Source organism: Protopterus annectens, chromosome 9.part0, assembly GCF_019279795.1.
Source record: "Protopterus annectens isolate FY-2018-M chromosome 9.part0, PAN1.0, whole genome shotgun sequence".
NCBI lineage: Eukaryota > Metazoa > Chordata > Ceratodontiformes > Protopteridae > Protopterus > Protopterus annectens.
The window spans coordinates 156,632,856-156,651,190 of record NC_056743.1 but is presented as its reverse complement, the minus strand read 5'-3'; the positions used below and the strand labels follow the sequence as shown (position 1 = coordinate 156,651,190).

The window sequence follows — 18,335 nt, the reverse complement described above, 5'->3', positions numbered from 1 at the left end:
TTTGGAGTGTATCCTGTAGTAAGGCTAAGATTAAACAGCAGCCTTAGTCCCATTGATGCTGTGTTTTTAGCTTTAGAGAGTTTTTAGCTTTAGGTGACTCTCACCTGGGCATCTGAGATGTTAGGGAGGCTGGGCTACACTCTGCTGGGATGACCTGTCTGCCAGAATGTTGGCAATGTCAGTGGGTTCAGTGTATTTTGTGTCATTTTGGACTAACTCTGAGCATATCTGGGAGTTTCCACCCAGGTTTCTAACATATGTGTCTTTTAGATTTTTCTCTCAAAGTTGGCCTTGGATGATTTTATGAGTGATCGTAGTTTTTACTAGTACTGATCAGAGATGCCTTCCCTTTTAGGGATTTTGCTCTGTCATGTAGTAGCTTCCTCCTCCTGTTGTAAAGTTTGTTTATGGCTGGGGTCCACCAGACCGGGCACCTGCCTTTGGGGAATGGGTCTTGGTTTTATTTGGGATTGCATGATCCATGCATTTTGAAGGTGCCCGTAGAAGGCATTTGTAAAGGATTCAGCAGTGTGGGTTGTGGTTTCCACTGGCACTTCAGTCTTAAGAAGTGTGAAGTTGGCTTTTGAGAAGTTCTTCACTGTGGTCGATGTGAATTTCCAGTGAGATTAATTTATGGTCTGATCGGATATACTTCGATTGTGAGCATTTTGTCCCCATGTTTGTGATGATCAGGTCGTTTGAGAGGGTGGTCTGTAGCATGCTACAAACTGTAAGGCAATTTGCCTATGGTTAGTTGCTCCTGGATGGTCTCCGATGCTTCATGCATGCCACTAATACTCCCCCTCCTTTGTGGTTGGTCCAAGTTTTGGGGCGGAATTCAGTCACTGCTGAACATCGATGTTCTCCATACTGAGGAGGGCCCTCGGGGCATGCATCTTGAGCATTGAGCAGCATTACCCTAGTTTTTCCACTTGTGTGTTTCTAGGGGAGGTGGGTTTGAGCCTTGCCTAAAAAAAAAAAATGGGGTGGGTGGGCGAGCCTTGGCCAGTATCCAGAAGCCCAGGGTGACAGGTGCAAGCATCCCGGAATGAGCGCGGCGTGTCAAGCATGTCATCCCAAGCATCATTCTTGGTAAGGGTAAGATGCTGCTCAGGGTCAGGGTCATACCGGCCTGGGCTACATAATCAGAGAGCCCTCTATGTCTCTTTTCATGTAGTCCAGGGAGGTATCTCAAGGGTCGTTCACACCAGCATGTACAATGAGTGTTATGTGGCGGATTCTAACTCCTGACAGGCAGCTTACTGTGACCTTTTCCTTGTTCAGTCTGGTGGGGACGTCAGTGTGTCTGACTATGGAGTCACCTATTACAAGTGTGTCTGGCATGTTGTTTGGCCTTAAGGGCTGTGACTGTTTAGCACACTGACTTTGTGAACTATGTGTTGCATGTGCTATGTCTTGAAGTGGCGGTTGCTTGGGTGTCTGCTTTGGAGGCCTCTGTTGTTTTGGTAGATTTTTAATCAGTGCCTCCGAGTATGTTTTTGTGTGTTTATGTGTTTGGTTTGCTGTTGTGATAGTTCTATGTGAGACTGGGTTTGTGGTGTGTGTGCTTACCTTCTCCTCCTGACTGGTCTTGCCAGTACTAAATTGAGAGAACTCAGCCTCCAGTTTGGCTATATAGTTGCATCTCTTGCATATATTTGTATTCGTTGGGAGGAGGAGAGGGTTGTCTGTGTACATGAGGCAATTGTAACATTGCCTCAAGATTCCCAGATTCACCAGCTGAACAGGAGAGGACGCCAGCAACTGACCCTTCGACATGCTAGAAATAGTGAAAAAGATTGCTGTGTAACTGAGTCAGAAATGACCTATAGGGAAATGGGTACTCAAGGGAATTTAGGTGAATGAAGTACTTTCTTTTGTTTAAGAGTGCTTTACCTGTATAAAAAATGCTTTAGGAGCAAGTGCTGAGCTTTTCAGATAGAGTATAGGCTGTTTATATTGCAAGTAGAGAAGTTCTAAGGGAAAAATTGAAGAGCATACTTTACGGAGCCAGAAATAGTTTAAACTTGATTAACCGGCGCTGCCCGATGCTGCTCTATGAGCAACTTCGCGCTAAAGCACGCTAAATCACGCAAAAACGGGCTTTATAGCAGGGGGTTGACCCAAAATGGCCAGACTATTCTAGTTCAGAAAAGCGGAAAACAAGGATTTTTTTTTTTTTTTTTTTTTTTTTACAGCTGTTTTTAGGCTAAAATGCACTCGAGATGTAGTATTAAAAAAAAGCCAAGAAAAAAAATATAGAACTCTGCAGGACACCACGAGGAGCTGTGCTGAGTCTTTTACAAGTGAAAAAGTGTGCAAAAACGGGCTTTGTAGCAAGGGTTTGAAAAGAGCCAGGAATTGACTGAAAATGGCCAATAAACTACAAGTTGCTGGGCTGGAACCACTCCTCTAGGGACAAATAGGTTGCTCAGTGCTCCCCACTCCCACTGGTGAACAAAGAAGCTTCCTCTTATCCAAATAAGGATATGGATAGCACAGGAAGTAAGACAAAATCTGAAGACTGGACTATTCTAGTTCAGAAAAGCAGGAAAACAAGGATTTTTTTTGTTTTTTTTTCTTTTTTTTACAGAGACAGAAGAAAAAGATACAGTAGCAAACAATAAATGCTATAAAATGGCTAGCACACTTGAGTGTGTTAGCCTAACAGTTAAATTAAACAAAAATAACTTTTTAAAGTGCTAACAGTTTAAAATCTACAGTCAGTGTAGGACATGTTCAGGCCTTGTATCCTTTGAGTAAGTATCTCTCTAGACATTCCAGTGATTACATGTGTCTGGACAGATACATGCCAAAGGGGCATTATATTCAATGACTGGCCTAATGGGGGCTGAGTAAACGTGGGACAATGATATCCCTCGATTTTGACACAGTTCCTTTGTTTATAAGCTCTGAAATATAGAAGGACTTTCTTACAACAATTGACACATTTTGGTCAGAAATTAGGTCACTGTCCAAATAAGTTCCCAAATCCCAAATATCTGGGTCAAGCCTTATGGGCATATTGTCAATATAGTACTTCCTTGGGGTAGATGACTTGCTAAAGGATAGAATAATGCATTTTTATTTTATTTGGTACAAACCTTCCTGCAGGATATACAAGCTATTTGGGGATTCAATGATTGCTCCTAGCTTGCAGTCATCGACAAACTTAGTCAACCAGAGCCCTTTGGTACTGGCTTTTACTTCAGAAAAGTAGATGTCAGACAGGAGAGAACATGAAATGGCTTCTATTCCATTTCTACTTGCCATCTACTATATATAGCCACCAAAAATATATTTCTTAGCAAACTGCTTCCCTTAAACAGGGAATACATAATGCCTTAAACCACTTCCTCACTGGTTTACCAGCTTTCAAAGCTGGCAATACACTTAAGAGAAAAATGAAGTAAAAAATGCTAATTAGTAGCATATGGAGTAGATTTATGATCAGGTCTCTGATCATAACTTATTATGCATTCTCAACATGGATGCCAAGAGTCACCTCCTGAGCTTCACTCTCAAGGGAAATTTATTGGCATCGATGTTTCAAACACATAACAAGCAAGTTAAGATCACAGACTCAATCATAATCCTCTATATTTAGGTGTATTTGGTGATATTGATATTGTTTCTGGGTTGAGAATGTGATTTTTCATGCCTTTAGATATTTTGTGATTATTCAAGTATATCAATGAAATGAGATGTGTTTGTTCATTGTAACTCCTTTTCTTAAGGGATTGCAGGGTAGATCTCGTCTTCTGTGAAACTGGAAAACTTATGAATATTCTTAAAGAATATCCACTCCCATAATTCTGCAATAATGCCAGTAATTAATCCCTTAGTGGCACAAATGAAAGATATTTGAGTGAAGAAAAATAGTTCTATAGTCAACACTGTATGGAAATATTAAATTTAAATACTTATTACATGAAAATTCTAACTCAGCAATAGGGGAAAGTCAAAATAATATAATCCTTTTGGCTACACTTTTGTTTTAGTTTGTAGATACTACTGCCATCCTCAAAAAAAAAAAAAAAACTATTACTGGCTTGTCAGCATTTATTTCACTCACACACACACACACACACACACACACACACACACACACACACACACACCGTCCCCCACTCTGGAATCATGGATAAACTTACTAAGCTGGTCATTAATCCCTCTGTCACTCAACGGGTTGCCAACTGGCTTACTGACAGAACCCACACTGTAAAAGTAGCCGACACCAAATCCAGCTCCAGACAAGTGACAAGTGGAGTACCTCAGGGTTCAGTCCTGGGACCACTCTTGTTTGGCATCTACTAGTCTGAAGTACAGGCCAACATTAAGGGACTCTGGCTAACAAAGTTTGCAAATGACTGCAAACTGGGAGCCATTACTGAATCCCCCAAATGATGTGGATATTCTTCAAAGGGGCCTTACAGAAACAGATGCTTGGTGCCAGAGCCATGGGCTCAAGTTCTATGCCAAGAAATGCATAGTTATCCCCTTTGGAAAAAAAGATGTACCTGTGAATTGCCACATAGGTGGCAGTGCACTAAACACCAAAAGTATGATAAGAGACTTAGGGAAACAGGTGGACAGTGGTCTCACCTTCGATAACCACATCACCATAACAGTCAGGAAATCCTTCTATGTGGTACACCTCATCACTAAGGGCTTTTTATCCAGAAAAAAGGAGGTCATTGTCCCACTGTACTCATCCCTCATTAGACCCATTATAGAGTACAACACTCCATTTGGTATGTACCTCTCAAGACATCCGCAACAACTGGAAAGTCCAAAGAAATACCTCATAATAGAATCACAGGCCTAAAGCAGATCCCCTATGCTGACCATCTAAAAAAACCTCCAGCTATACTCTGTCACATATTGTCTGCTCAGAGGCGATCTCTGCTTAACATACAAGGCCATGTCAAACCCAGACCTGTTGGACATGCTACACTTGAAGAAATCCTAATCCCTCAGAGCCACACACTCCAGGGATCTAAACCTTGTCATCACAATAAACAAAACATGCTGAAGGAATAAGTTCCTGACCCAGAGACTCCCCAGACTCTGGAACAGACTGCCTATACATGTCAAGCAGAGCACCTCTTTGGCCCTCTTCAAAAGGAACCTTAATGATTGGATGGGAAATAGGAAATTCACCCTGGGGATCATGTCAGTCGCCCTGCTAGACAGGGGTCCAGAGAAGTAAATATTGTGGGATGAAATAGCCAAGGAATTCTTATGGCTAGGCTTGTTTAGGCCCTAGGGCCAGTAACCTAGTACCAACCTATGAACCATTAATGGTTTCCATATGCTACTATTTTTTTTTTTTTTTTTTTTTTAACTTTTTTGACAATGATGATGTTGGGATAAGTCCCCTCAAGTTGCTGTATTTCTTGCTGTTTGTCTTTGTGTAATGTTCACACATACTACAGGCAAAAACATTAATAATGATTAATATCACAACTAGTCAGGGTGGGAATAGTACACAAAATATTTAATAGTTCAAATGACATAGGTTCATAGGTTGGTACTAGGCTATCAGCCCCTATATACTAAAACTATCTACCCTAATATTTCCCTTTATATTTCTTTTTCCCGACCCCTGTTTTGGACCCCTGGACTGTGAGGGTGATGGTGAATTTCCCCCCTCCCTTCACCTCTCTCTCTCCTCTCCCAAAAGATGTCTCAAGATCCAAAGAGGCACTCTACTTGACTTGATATGTAATCTATTCAGAGTCTGGGAGTTAAGTCCTGTTCTCTCTCTCCTACATGTGTTTGTTGTATTGTGTTTGTTTATTGTGATGACAAGGTAGCTTCGAGGGATTGGGATTTCTTTCATTGATGTCAGCATCTCCAACAGCTCTGGTGGCCAGGTATGACTGTACCTTGTATGTTAATCGGAGATCGCGAGAGAGCGGGATGGATAAGTTCTAGAGCGGTCCTGCAGTGCCCCTGCCACTAATTAAACATGGGTCAACTGTGGTGTAGTACAAAAGCTGCTAATAATAATATATTCTTAGACAATTTCACAGCCAATATTTACATCTCTAAAAGAGTGGCTTCTAGACCTTACCACCTCAAAGAAACATGACTGAAGTGACATTCAGCTGCAGAGAAATACTGCTGTTATGAATTCTCCATGGGCAAAGAGAACAATGCAGTGCCATGCCCACAACTTCAAAACAAAATGGCTTGTGAGTGTTTCTGCCATTTCATACTGAGCTAATCGGAAGAAGTTGGGAGAGGAGAAGGGCTCTGGATAATCTGTGATATATAACATTAAGTATTTTTGTTTTTGCTGCTTAGGTTATAGTTATTTATTTTTTTTTTATTTTACTCACAGTTAGGTTGCCACCCCTTTCTGTTTTTCTATCGAATCAAACTGATCAAACACTGTACAAACTCTGGTATTCTGTTTCAAAAAGGAAACAGACTATCGGAGTTTGTAAATCGGTTGATTTACTATGCTTTTTTTTACAGAAAAGCATAGTAAATCAGCTTAAAGGAGGCAGCAGGAATGGAAAAAGAGGGTGTTCCTTGCCGAGTGATGTCACAATGACATCACACAATGGGTGGAGTGTGTGTGGGGGAGTGGAGGAGTGGAATGGTGGGGTTACTGATGACGTGAGGCATGTGGCTTTACTTCGGTTTTAGCCATGATGAAAGGTGGCAACCCTATTCACTGTGTGTGAGGTATTAACTAGAATTTTCTACAATTGTTAAGCATCTGGTTGGATTTGTTTGTTCTGATTTTTGTTTCCCACCTTCCCTCCCTATTGGTATCCTGTTTTTATACTTGCTGGCTTTGCAGTTGCCTGTCCTACTGTAAATTTGATCTGGGACACTCCTCCCAGTCTAGTGTCATCACCTCATTCTACCTAATACAGGGAGAACATTTGAGAAGGCCAACCCAGTTAGCTTCTGCTCCTCCTTTCCCCTTTCCACTTTACAAAAAAAATAAAATAAAAATACATTTTCTAAGTTTGTTTCCTGCCTTTCCTTTAAGTTGTCTAGTCCAGATACTGATTTGCTGTATCCAGGACTGTTTGTAAGCTTCTGAGCCCCCAAATCTTTCTGTGTTGGAGGGAAGCATTCTAGCCTGATTTTGTTTCATAGAACTAGCCAGTTTTCTAGTTTCAGCACTCAGATCTGTTTCTTTGAGCTCAGCACTTGTTCAGAACTCATTGTAAGCACTAAATAAGCTACAAATTACTACAGCACTCAACTTTCCTCACTTGTCTAGAGGAAAACAGGTTTTAGTACTTAATAAATAAGCACCTATCCAGGCATGTCTAAGGGTCAACTCTCGGTGTTTTCTCCTGTCTACCTGATTAATCTGGGCATCTTGGGACAATGCAACAATTGCCTCATGTACACAGACAACCCTCTCCTCTTACCACCCAACACTACAACCTGTGAGAGATGCACTTATATAGCCAAACTGGAAGCAAAAATCTCATCACCCAAGACTGGACTAGACAGTCAATAGGAGAAGGTAAACACTTGCACCACACCACCCTCATCACATAGTCCCTCAAAACCTACATAACCAAAACACACACGCAGAAAGCCAAAACACACACCTACATTCACGGAGGCTCTAAAAATAAATCTACCCAAGCAATAGGGACCTCCAAAGTAGAAACGCAAGCAACCTCCACCCCCAACACAACCCAAATGACACATAGCCCACAAACTCAGTGTGCCACTCAACCACAGCTCATGAGGCATAACAGCATAATGGCACTAAATATACAGAACCAACTGATATTGCCAACATCCTGGCAGATAGGTTCAGTGCTAACTTTGCCCCTCTCTCATCCCCTAAAGGGCCCATCTCTATACCAGAAGAATGCAAAGTACTTGTAATCATGGCTGCACAGGTAAAAAACACACTCTCCAAAGCCAAGAACACAGCATCCATGGGACCTAACAACATCCCGGGCTGTGTTCTACATGAACTACAGAACAAACTGGCACCCCACCCAAGTACCATGTTCAATCATAGCCTCACCTCAGGCTTTGTGCCCACTGCATGGCTCACAGCAATGGTTATTCCACTCCACAAAGGGAGAGCCACCACGGACCTCGGGAACTACCGCCCCATTAGCCTGATGAGCCTGGTCTGCAAGGCTATGGAGTGTATCATCATGGAACTTATAAACAATGACACTGGTAATCTCCAACTCTGGCCCCTACCCAGTTCGGGTTTGTAAAAGGCAGATAATGTCTCCTAAACCTGATAGACCTCTTTGAAGCGGTCACCAAAGCCATAGATGAGGGTAAGGTGGTTCACACAGCCTATCTAGATCTTGCCAAGGCTTTCAACACCATCCCCCACTCTGGAATTATAGATAAACTCACTAAACTAGGTATAAACCCCTATGTCACAAGATGGGTTGCCAACTGGCTCACTGACAGAACCTACACTGTGAAAGTAGCAGACTCTATATCCAACTTCAGACTAGTGATAAGTAGAGCACCACACGGTTCAGTCCTAGGTCCTCTCCTGTTTGGTATCTACTTCTCTGAAATACAGTCTAACACAGAAGGTCTTTGGCTAACAAAGTTTGCAGATGACTGCAAACTAGGAGCCATAATCAAAACTCCTAAAGATGTGGACATCCTACAAAAGAGCCTCACTGAGACAGATGCCTAGTGTCAAAGCCATGGTCTCAAGCTCAATGCCAAAAAGTGCATTGTCATCCCTTTTGATAAAATCTCTGTACCCATGAACTACCACATAGGCAGTAGTCTACTTAACACTGAAAGTGTGATAAGAGACCTTGGGACACAGGTGGACAGTAATCTCTCATTTGATAATCACATTGCCACAGTAGTCAGGAAATCCTTCTACGTGGCACACCTTATCACAAAAGGTTTCTCATCCAGGAAAAAAGAGGTCATTGTTCCCCTCTATTCACTCATTAGACCCATTATAGAGTACAATGCCCCTTTTGGTATGTACCTCACAAGACATCTACAACAACAGGAAAGGCCACAGAAGTACCTCACAAAGAGGATTACTAGCCTCAAACAGATGCCCTACGTAGACTGTCTCAAAAAACTCCAGCTTTACTCTGTCGCATCTCGCCTACTCAGAGGCAATCTCTGCCTAACATACAAAGCTATGTCAAACCCAGAGCTGTTGGACATGCTCCACGTAAATAAATCCCAATCCCTCAGAGCTACACGCTCTAGGGACCTAAACCTTGTCACCACAATAAACAGAACATGCTGAGGGGATAGATTCCTGTCCCAGAGAGTTCCCATACTCTGGAAAAAACTATGTATCTATATCAAATAAAGCTCCTCATTAGCACTCTTCAAGAAAAATCTTGATGATTGGTTGGGAGATAGTTAATTCACCCCGGGGATCACTTCTGTGGCTCTGCTTGACAGGAGCACAGGAAAATAATTTTCTTGGGTGGCAAAAGCCAGGTTACCATTTGGCTAGGCTTATATAGGCTCTAGGGCCAATAGCCTAGTACCTATCTATGAACCTATGAACTACAGAGCATGCAAGATTTCCTGCATGTTGTAGTTACACAAGTGTTATGCCAGTGTACAGTACATACTTATTACTTATTCTGCCTCCACGCACTTGGTTAGTAAAGCTGCAGGCATGACAGTGTGTTCTTTTCTTTTCCCACAGGGAATTCACAAAAGCCATTGCTGCATAGGTGCTTGAACCCATTATGATTTCTCATCCTGGACTCAGAATATTAACTCCCATATTGTACAATAAATGGACACGAAGATTCAACAACATGCACACAGTTCAGAGAAAGCAATCAGTGTGCTTGTTGAAAAATGCAGCATTCCAAACAGGAAGGGATTCTGTCAAGCTAACTTTCTCAGCTTTAGTAGCTGAGAATTCAAGACGTTAACAAAAAAAAATAAATAAATAAAATAAACAAAAAAAAACACTTTCCTTTCTCTAATAAACTGCTGCATTGAGCAGAATAATACACAATATTAAAAAAAAATCATGATTTCTTTGCAGATAACATTTCTACAGGAAACTCCAATGCATAAACTAAATAAATAAATAAATAAACACTTCCCTTCCCTCCATAGAGCAGAATAATGCAACACACTTAAGGAAAAGAAAAAAAAAAACTCATGATTTTGGGAGAGTTTCTGTAAGCAGCTCCACTGCCTACCTTTTACCTCCCCAAATACATCTCTAATTACTGAATTCTTTCCTCAGTGATGTGCCAGAAAACCACAATGTTTAGTAAACTACAATATGAGAAAAGCATCATTGCATTTTGTGAACATTGTGGCAAAAGAGATTTGAACAAGACTCCGAACAAAACATCCCACTTCAGGCAAATATTAAGAAAAAAATGGCAAAGATACCAATATGTATCCATAGGGAATGAGAGATATAGTATCAAGGATGTCCCAGACTACCAGAAACCAGCAGAATGAAGTCCTATTATACAATAACATTATTTATAAGTAGCAAGACATTTTCCCCTAAATAATGTCATTGTATAATAGCAATAATCCATGACTGGGCATAGGCAAAGCCAAATTTTCCCATGGTTTCCTCTGTTTAATCACTTGGGCTTTACCCTCATGATTAAACCATGCCAACCATGGTTAAATCCTGCATTAAATATTAAGCAGCAACTAAGTCCAAAACGAAGGCACAAGAGGAAATATTCACAAGAAGTAAAATTTATTAAGCGCTTTCAGCAAAACAATGCTAGCCTTACTCAGAACAATTCAGTCATATGACATCCCCTTAAATACCCTGCAAGCATACAATTAATTTAAAGAGACAAACCATTAAAATAAGATTTTTTTTTAAATAAAATAATTAAATAACATGACACTATAAAAACTATCAAAACTTCTTAATTTCAATACATTGGAAATAGATACTATATCATTTAAAGCAGGGAATGTAGATGCAAACAAAAATAAAATTCACCATAGTTCTCATTGTTCTAATACAAGATTCCATGATCCACCCCTAGGAGTTGCACATACATGTTCCACTACCAAGAATTTAAATATATGGGTAGGATATGCTTTTATATGTTTAGCCAGTGCACTAGTTTCTTTTCCTATCCGAATATCATTGTTGTGCTCATAAATATGCTGTTTGAGCTTTTGCTCTGTTTTTCCTATATAATAAGGTATGCACTGGCAACACTTTGCAGCGCATATCACCCCTTTTGTCTGACAGGAATACTGTCCTAAAACATGTATATTTTTGGTGCCTAAAATTAAATGCTGACAGTCTACAATGGATGAACATCATGTGCACATGCCACATTTATGCATCCCATGAACTCCCTGTGCATTGTGCTATGACAAACCATCATATCAATCCTTTAAATTGTCACACTGTCTAAAAACAAACTTAGGGATATCACCCAACTTTTTTATCAGTAAATTATCTTGTCTTATCATAAACTATTTTTTATGCACAATATCTATAATACATTTACTATTCATACTATATGTAAAAATGAATGCATTTTTGCACTATTTTTTTCTCCATGTCCATCCAATAAACTATCTACAAAGGGCTGCCCTCCTTCTACCAAATCTACATTATCCCCTAGTCCTGTCTGAAATCGCTCATTATTAATCACCCCATCATTACTATTTAATGACAATATTGGGCAATACTGTCCAGAGAGACACTTCCTAAATACCTCAAACGTAATCTCTTCTACTAGATGTTTCAGATACCCCCTATTAATGAACATATTACCAATAAAATGGCACTCCTCCAAGAATTCCACTAGGTAAGTAACCATTTTGGCAACTCTTACCATTTGGCCTTTGATAACACCTTTTTTAACATGATATGGATGATTGCTAGAACATTCAAATATTTATTAGAGTAAGTTTTTTTTATGGAAAATCATCTTTTAATCCTGTTGCACATTTTGTTAACATTACATCCAAATAAGCTATAGAAGTAGTTCCAATGTGCCAAATAAATTGTAAAAACCTTGTACTAGTATTCATAAATTCTAAGAATGCAGGAATATTATCAACAGAGCCAGACCATGCAAAAAACAAATCATCTAAGAAATGAGCATATAATTTTACATGCTTAAAAAATTCACTGGGGAATAGATGACAAAGTTCCCACACCAACATTACTACATTGGCGTACAATGGGCCACAGGAGGAGCCCATAGCAACCCCTGTTATTTGTTTAAAATACTGACCTTCATAGTAAATAAAATTATTACACAAAACCATCTCCACCATGTGTGATAAAGTGTTAATATGATCTTGTTTTGCATGAACATGGTCAGTGAAATATTCTGTGAACCATTGTAGACCAATTTCATGTGGTATGCATGTAAATAGATCATTTACATCAACCGTTAATAGAATCACATCATCAAAGGCACCTAACTGGTTACATTTGTGAAAGAATTCAAGAATCACGACATATATGTTCAACATTTTCCAAATACCCCTTTAACTATTTATCAACAAATGTTGCAATAAAATATGTTTTAGAATAAGTACCATCAACTATTGGTTGAAAGGGGGGGGGGGTTTGGATATCCTTGTGTAACTTAGGCACACCAAAAATAGTAGGTAGCTTTGATGCACTGTTAGTTACAAAATTCAATTCCTAAACAGCCAATTGACCTTGAGTCAACATATCATTCAGGAAATCATCAATTTTACAATAAGATAGATTTACTTTGTTAATTGACGTCTCAGTATACAAGTCATCATATAACAATTGTAACATTTACTGATTATAATCAACTTGGTCCATAATAATCAATCCTCCACCTTTATCTGGTTGTATCAGTCTTAATGACCCAGTTCGTTTAATATATTCCATTAACTGACACTCTTCTTTGTTAAATTTAATGGATAGGTAAACATTAGATAAGATAGAGCAACTCTTAAATCAAGTTCACAAAATTCCTCAAATTTCTTTAAGGTAGGGTGGAGATCAGGATTGTAAGTACTAGGGATCCTTAGCTCATCATACACATAAGGTATATACTTCATTGAATAATAATGACTGGTTCAATTTCCTCGTATAAAGTTTCAAGTCAATTAATAACTTAGGTAAATTAGCTTTTTAAATAAAATAATTTTAAATTATTAAATTCAATTTTATTTTAATAAATTTTACTTCTTGCGAATATTTCCTGTTGTGCCTTGGTTTAAATTCTACATTACCCACACCCAGTTCTTGATTATTGATAAAATATACTGTATCCCTACATGTACATGGCTAAGCTCCCAGTGCTGTTATATCATGTTTCCAAATCATTAGATAGGAAAATCACAAACTTCTTGTAGTAAATATACAAGGAGCAATTAAGTTATGCAGTCGAGAGATTCTTCAGATACTTCTTCAATAAAGGAACAAAAGAAAAGCTCAGAGTCTGCTACTGAAGTAACTTCTCCTTCTACTTTCATAGGGAGTAGTGTGTCTGTGAAAATAAAACACCTCTTATTATAGAATTTAACATGGTCTGCCAAAAAAAATCGAAAAACAGCTGATAATAATCTTGCTTCCCATTTAATGGAGAAAAATAAACTGAAAACAAATAGCTTATAATTGCTCAAAAACATTCCATTAATAAGATATACTTTATTATAGGAATGTGTGAAAGTTTGGCAGAAATTGTTTTTGCAGACCTTATCCAATAAAGCATGACACTCTTTCCACACAAATTCTTGTGTCCCAAAATGAACACCCAAAATTCTTATTCTTTGGCTAGAAAAATTAATATCTTTGTTACCCAACATTTACTGTGAAACATATCCAGAAGTTGCTTACATTTAAAGACAGACCAAAATATGAAAAGATTTTTTAAACCAATGCAACATTTTTTTCCAATTCATTAGACATTTTTGACACAAGTGTTATATCATCTGCATATGCATACATACAAGGAATCAGGATATCATTGCATAAAAAGGAATATGTAAAAAGATTCATCTAATATCTAACTCCATAAAATACAGCTCCTATAACCAGTGCTAATACATTACTGTTCATGGGGCAGCCCCACCTACTACCATTTTAAGAACAATAGTTTTACCCACCTATCTGTTGACAATAGGGTTAACTGTGGATTTAGTGTAAAAAGATTTGATACAATTTATAAAACATTGACCTTAAACCATATGGCTTTAGAATGTGATACAGACTGTCAAGAGATACATTATTAAATGCCTTTGCTATGTCACATGATAATACTGAAGATTGAAATAGTCATAAAATTAGATATTACAATTTTAATTGTAATTAATAAATCAATCATAGATGTTCCCGATATTCCGTATATTCCTAGATCTAATAATGAAACCAGTTTAGACTTTAATCTTAGCTGTAATGTTTTGCAAAAGATTTTATACTCTGTATTGTGCAGTGCAATTGGTCTCCAATTTTTTAAATCTCTTTGGTTATTATTTTCTATATCAATTTTATGACTACAGTTAATAATTCTTATGTTTAACACCATACGTATACAATTCATTAAATATTTTAGTGTTATTAATTCCTCTGTTGACATATTAGTCAGCATGCTGAAGTGTTTGTGTCCTGTTTCAGTTGCAATGTTTTAAATCTACTTTAAGTTGACGAACATGATTAGTATAAATTGTATTTCCCAATGCAGTTTACATCATGATCTGTGTTGACAAATACAACAGAAGACAGAAAGAGCATGTGTTTGTACATTTGTAAAAAAGTAGAAGGAAAACTGACACTGATGCATTGCATGTATTCATTTTCCTGAAAGGTGTTATAATTTAAGTCTAAGTATGACATTTTAGACATTATTTATACAGTAATCAGAGCTAACAATCTTTTTGCATATGCAGAATATATAAGTATTGATGGATTCTATAATTTAACACAAATAGAGCACTAGGACATAAATTAAACAGTGTCCTTAAATCTGTATTAATGAGACACAGACTGCTGCATTAATTCTGAATTTTAGTGCTATGATTTTAATTGAAACATTCCATAATATCAAACAAGTTGGAACAAGTGTTATGGCTCAAAAACTTAGCACAAAATATAAATTTAACCAAATAAAACCGGTTTTCATTAAGGTAACCCAGCACAGTGTTGCTGTCCTCCTTTGTTTGTACTTGTAATATGGTCCCACAAAACAGGCTGTCTAGTAACTGTTCTATTTTCTACTTCTTTATCTTATCATCAGCACCAGTACCTGCATTTCGGTAGAACAGCAACATTGTATAATAAAAGTTCTGAGATCCAAAGTCTAGTATGTCATTCTTCTACTGAAAACCACTGATTAACTTCTATCGTTCCTGTTTTCCCCATTTGAGGTATTAATTTCGAAACTGAAAAATGTATATACCATATTAATGGAATGGCACACTAATCAAATTTAGAATGAAATACAGCTTTATTATGTATCTGCAGTAAAGACAATACCATCCACATATGATTTGCAAACATATACACTGCCATTTTTCAGGTTTTGTTGGACATTCCTGTAATTTTCCACCAAAGATTAGCTCTGGATGTTCTTTATAATTAACTAAAAGCATGAGAGAGTCTTTTTTTTTTTTTGCTTATGAGAAAATTGAACTATACATAGAAATGACCAAAGCTGTCATCAGGACACATACTGAAGGCCTTTTGCTTATGGTTGCCATATTCTTCATTGTTCTGAATATGTCACATCATAGGCAGAAGTAATGGTTAAACTTGGATCTTCTGCCAGAAGAGCTATAGATGTGGGAAAAAAATGACTCCAACAAATACAAGGATGACAAAAATAATCACGGTCAGTAGGGTCAAGGTAAGAGTTGTGATGTTTAGGCACTTGGCAGTAGAAGCATAGTGGCGGGCTCCTTCCATGTCTCCAATAACCTTACGATCTCTAGCCTGAAAAGAAAAATCAAAATATTTTAAATCTACATTTGCAATATTTGTACTTAATTATATTTTTTAAACAACTGGGTGCACAGTACCAAAGGCAGGATACCCTGCTTGCTCAAAATCACAGAGAAATAGTTCCTAGCATGATTTCATCATGGGCGGTGCCATACTTCAGCTTTGCAAGAGTGCAGTAGTTGTCAAAACAGTTTTATTTTCAAAATATATTTAAACACAATACTTTATAAGAATAAACTAGTATAAAATATTGAAAACCTGTAATTTAAACGAGCTAGAAATATTGTAGCAATTGACTAATTTAAGTGTCTGTCAGATGAAAACAATAAATATGCAGAATGCCTTTTTTATGAACAGACACTATTATTGCCTTTTATATATTGATAATTGGATGATCACTTTTACAAATCGACCCCCAAGGCAAAGTATGTACAGTTTCAAGGTTTATTATCATTTTACTGAATTAAACACGATCAAATCCAACTTGCGTGAAGTCCAAAAACTGAACAATGAAAATGCCAGACACCAATATTTCCAAATGACAAGTCTCACCCCCTTCTTGACCATATTAATCTTTGTTTTTAGGTTCAGAGTTTTAGGGAGTTTTGAATTTAGTATTTATTTTGGTATATACCGGAATTCAGCATGTCAACTTTTCGCGGAAGTGAGTCAATGATATGATGACTCAACCAAGTGTGATTCAGTGAAATGATAGTAAACTCAATTACACAGCTGCATAGATGCAAGCCTGCCTCATATATAATCACTTAACATGTACTCTCCATGTCAAGCCATAGTTTAAATTTATAAGATCAATACCTTTCATCTAAAGTAGTAAATGTTTCCAGTATGTGGGACAAAACAGGGATAGTCACAGAAAAAATACTTTATAATTCAGAAAAGAACTGGCTGTATGAAAACATCTTTACTTAAATGCAGCTGTACTTCTCTGAATTAAGCATATAGAAACTGTAACAAAAGATCAAACAACTCACAATCTTGTATTTTCTAGGGCAAATCCTGAGAAATATACATTATTGATTCTAATATCATATAAGGGCTATTCATATTGTCACTGTATTGTTTGCTTTATGAATATTAAGCTCACGTACAAGTCATTTAAAAATGATATGAATAGGAAGTATATTTTGTCATTGGGAACAAAGAATAGAACAAATTTGCCACCAACTTTCTCCCTTGCTAACTTGATTCCATCAAGGAAGACCATCTGGTTTGCAAGACAAATTGATCCTAATACCTTAACATTTTGAGAAAGGAACACTGTATACATAGAATTCCTTTTTTATACTTATCTAGCAGCTACAGTCAGCAGTTTTTTTTTTTTTTTTTTTTTTTTTTTTTTTAGGAAAATGTTGGAATTTCATATGCATTTCATTTGTCATCCTAAAAAGATAATCAGAAGATGTCTTTTTTATAGGATCATGCAATCAAAAATGGGCAAGTCTTTGCAACGGTCTAGACCACCTAACAGCCTTTATTCTGCAAACATAAGGTGTTGAAAAGTTTAGTACACTAAGGAAAGGGAAGAAGAAGGCAAAATGCAACTGCAGGTAAACAATATCTGTTCTTAGCAGTATTTCTATGAACATTTCATGATATGAATGGCATGCTTTATAGTAAAATATTTTAGTTGTTGAATGTGATAAAGATTGTAAGGTAAACAGATTGTTTTCTTTTTTGTATTAACAAATATAGGCATTACAATGCAAAAGAGAAACAAGCCTAGGCAAAATAATATTTAGGTTAATAGACTGTAATCTTGAGTTGTTGACGTGGGGGTGGGGCGTATAAGTACAGGGATCATAATATATGTAGAGCTGATACATTTTCTCTTACTTTAGCATAGGTGAATGTCTGGATTAAGACATTTTGGCTTAATCTAATAGCATGTTTTAAGTGGAAACAAGTAAATAAGAGAACACTGAATATAATGAAAAGTTTTCTTTTAGCAAAAAATATTTCAACTCATCTTTAGAAGTTGGCAGCCGAGAGCTACATTTTCATTTCTCCTATGTTTCCATGGAGACAAGCTAATTACAGGGCAATAAAGGAAAGCCAAAGCATTAATTTTTTTCAAGGCTAAACGTTAATGTTTCTCCTATGTTTTCATGGAGACAAGCTAATTACAGGGCAATAAAGGAAAGCCAAAGCATTAATTTCTTCAAGGCTAAACGTTAATGTTTTCTGAAATCATGCAAGTTGTTTTTCACATATGGGAGTGGAATAATTATAAAAAATAACATACACCAATTATAGTAAGTAGAAACACAGTAAGTGATGTGCTTAGCATGGGTAACCTCAACTTTACGTTAAAGGAGAACTGCACCCGCAGACTCAAAAACATGTTTATTTCATCATGGTTTGGTGTTTCCTATATTTTAACACCACTCTGCGACCATTTACATGTTTTTAA

General features: G+C 37.4%; 1 protein-coding gene across 1 annotated transcript in view; it reads right to left on the bottom strand.

Annotated features, from left to right (window-relative positions):
- Positions 1–15,388: 15,388 nt before the first annotated feature.
- Positions 15,389–18,335, bottom strand: part of LOC122811099 (dispanin subfamily A member 2b-like) — a 41,615-nt gene continuing 38,668 nt past the window's right edge. The window contains exon 2 of the mRNA XM_044082676.1: positions 15,389–15,892. Coding sequence (XP_043938611.1) covers positions 15,734–15,892 — 159 coding nt within the window. The 3' untranslated portion in view covers positions 15,389–15,733. The remainder of the gene's footprint in view (positions 15,893–18,335) is intronic.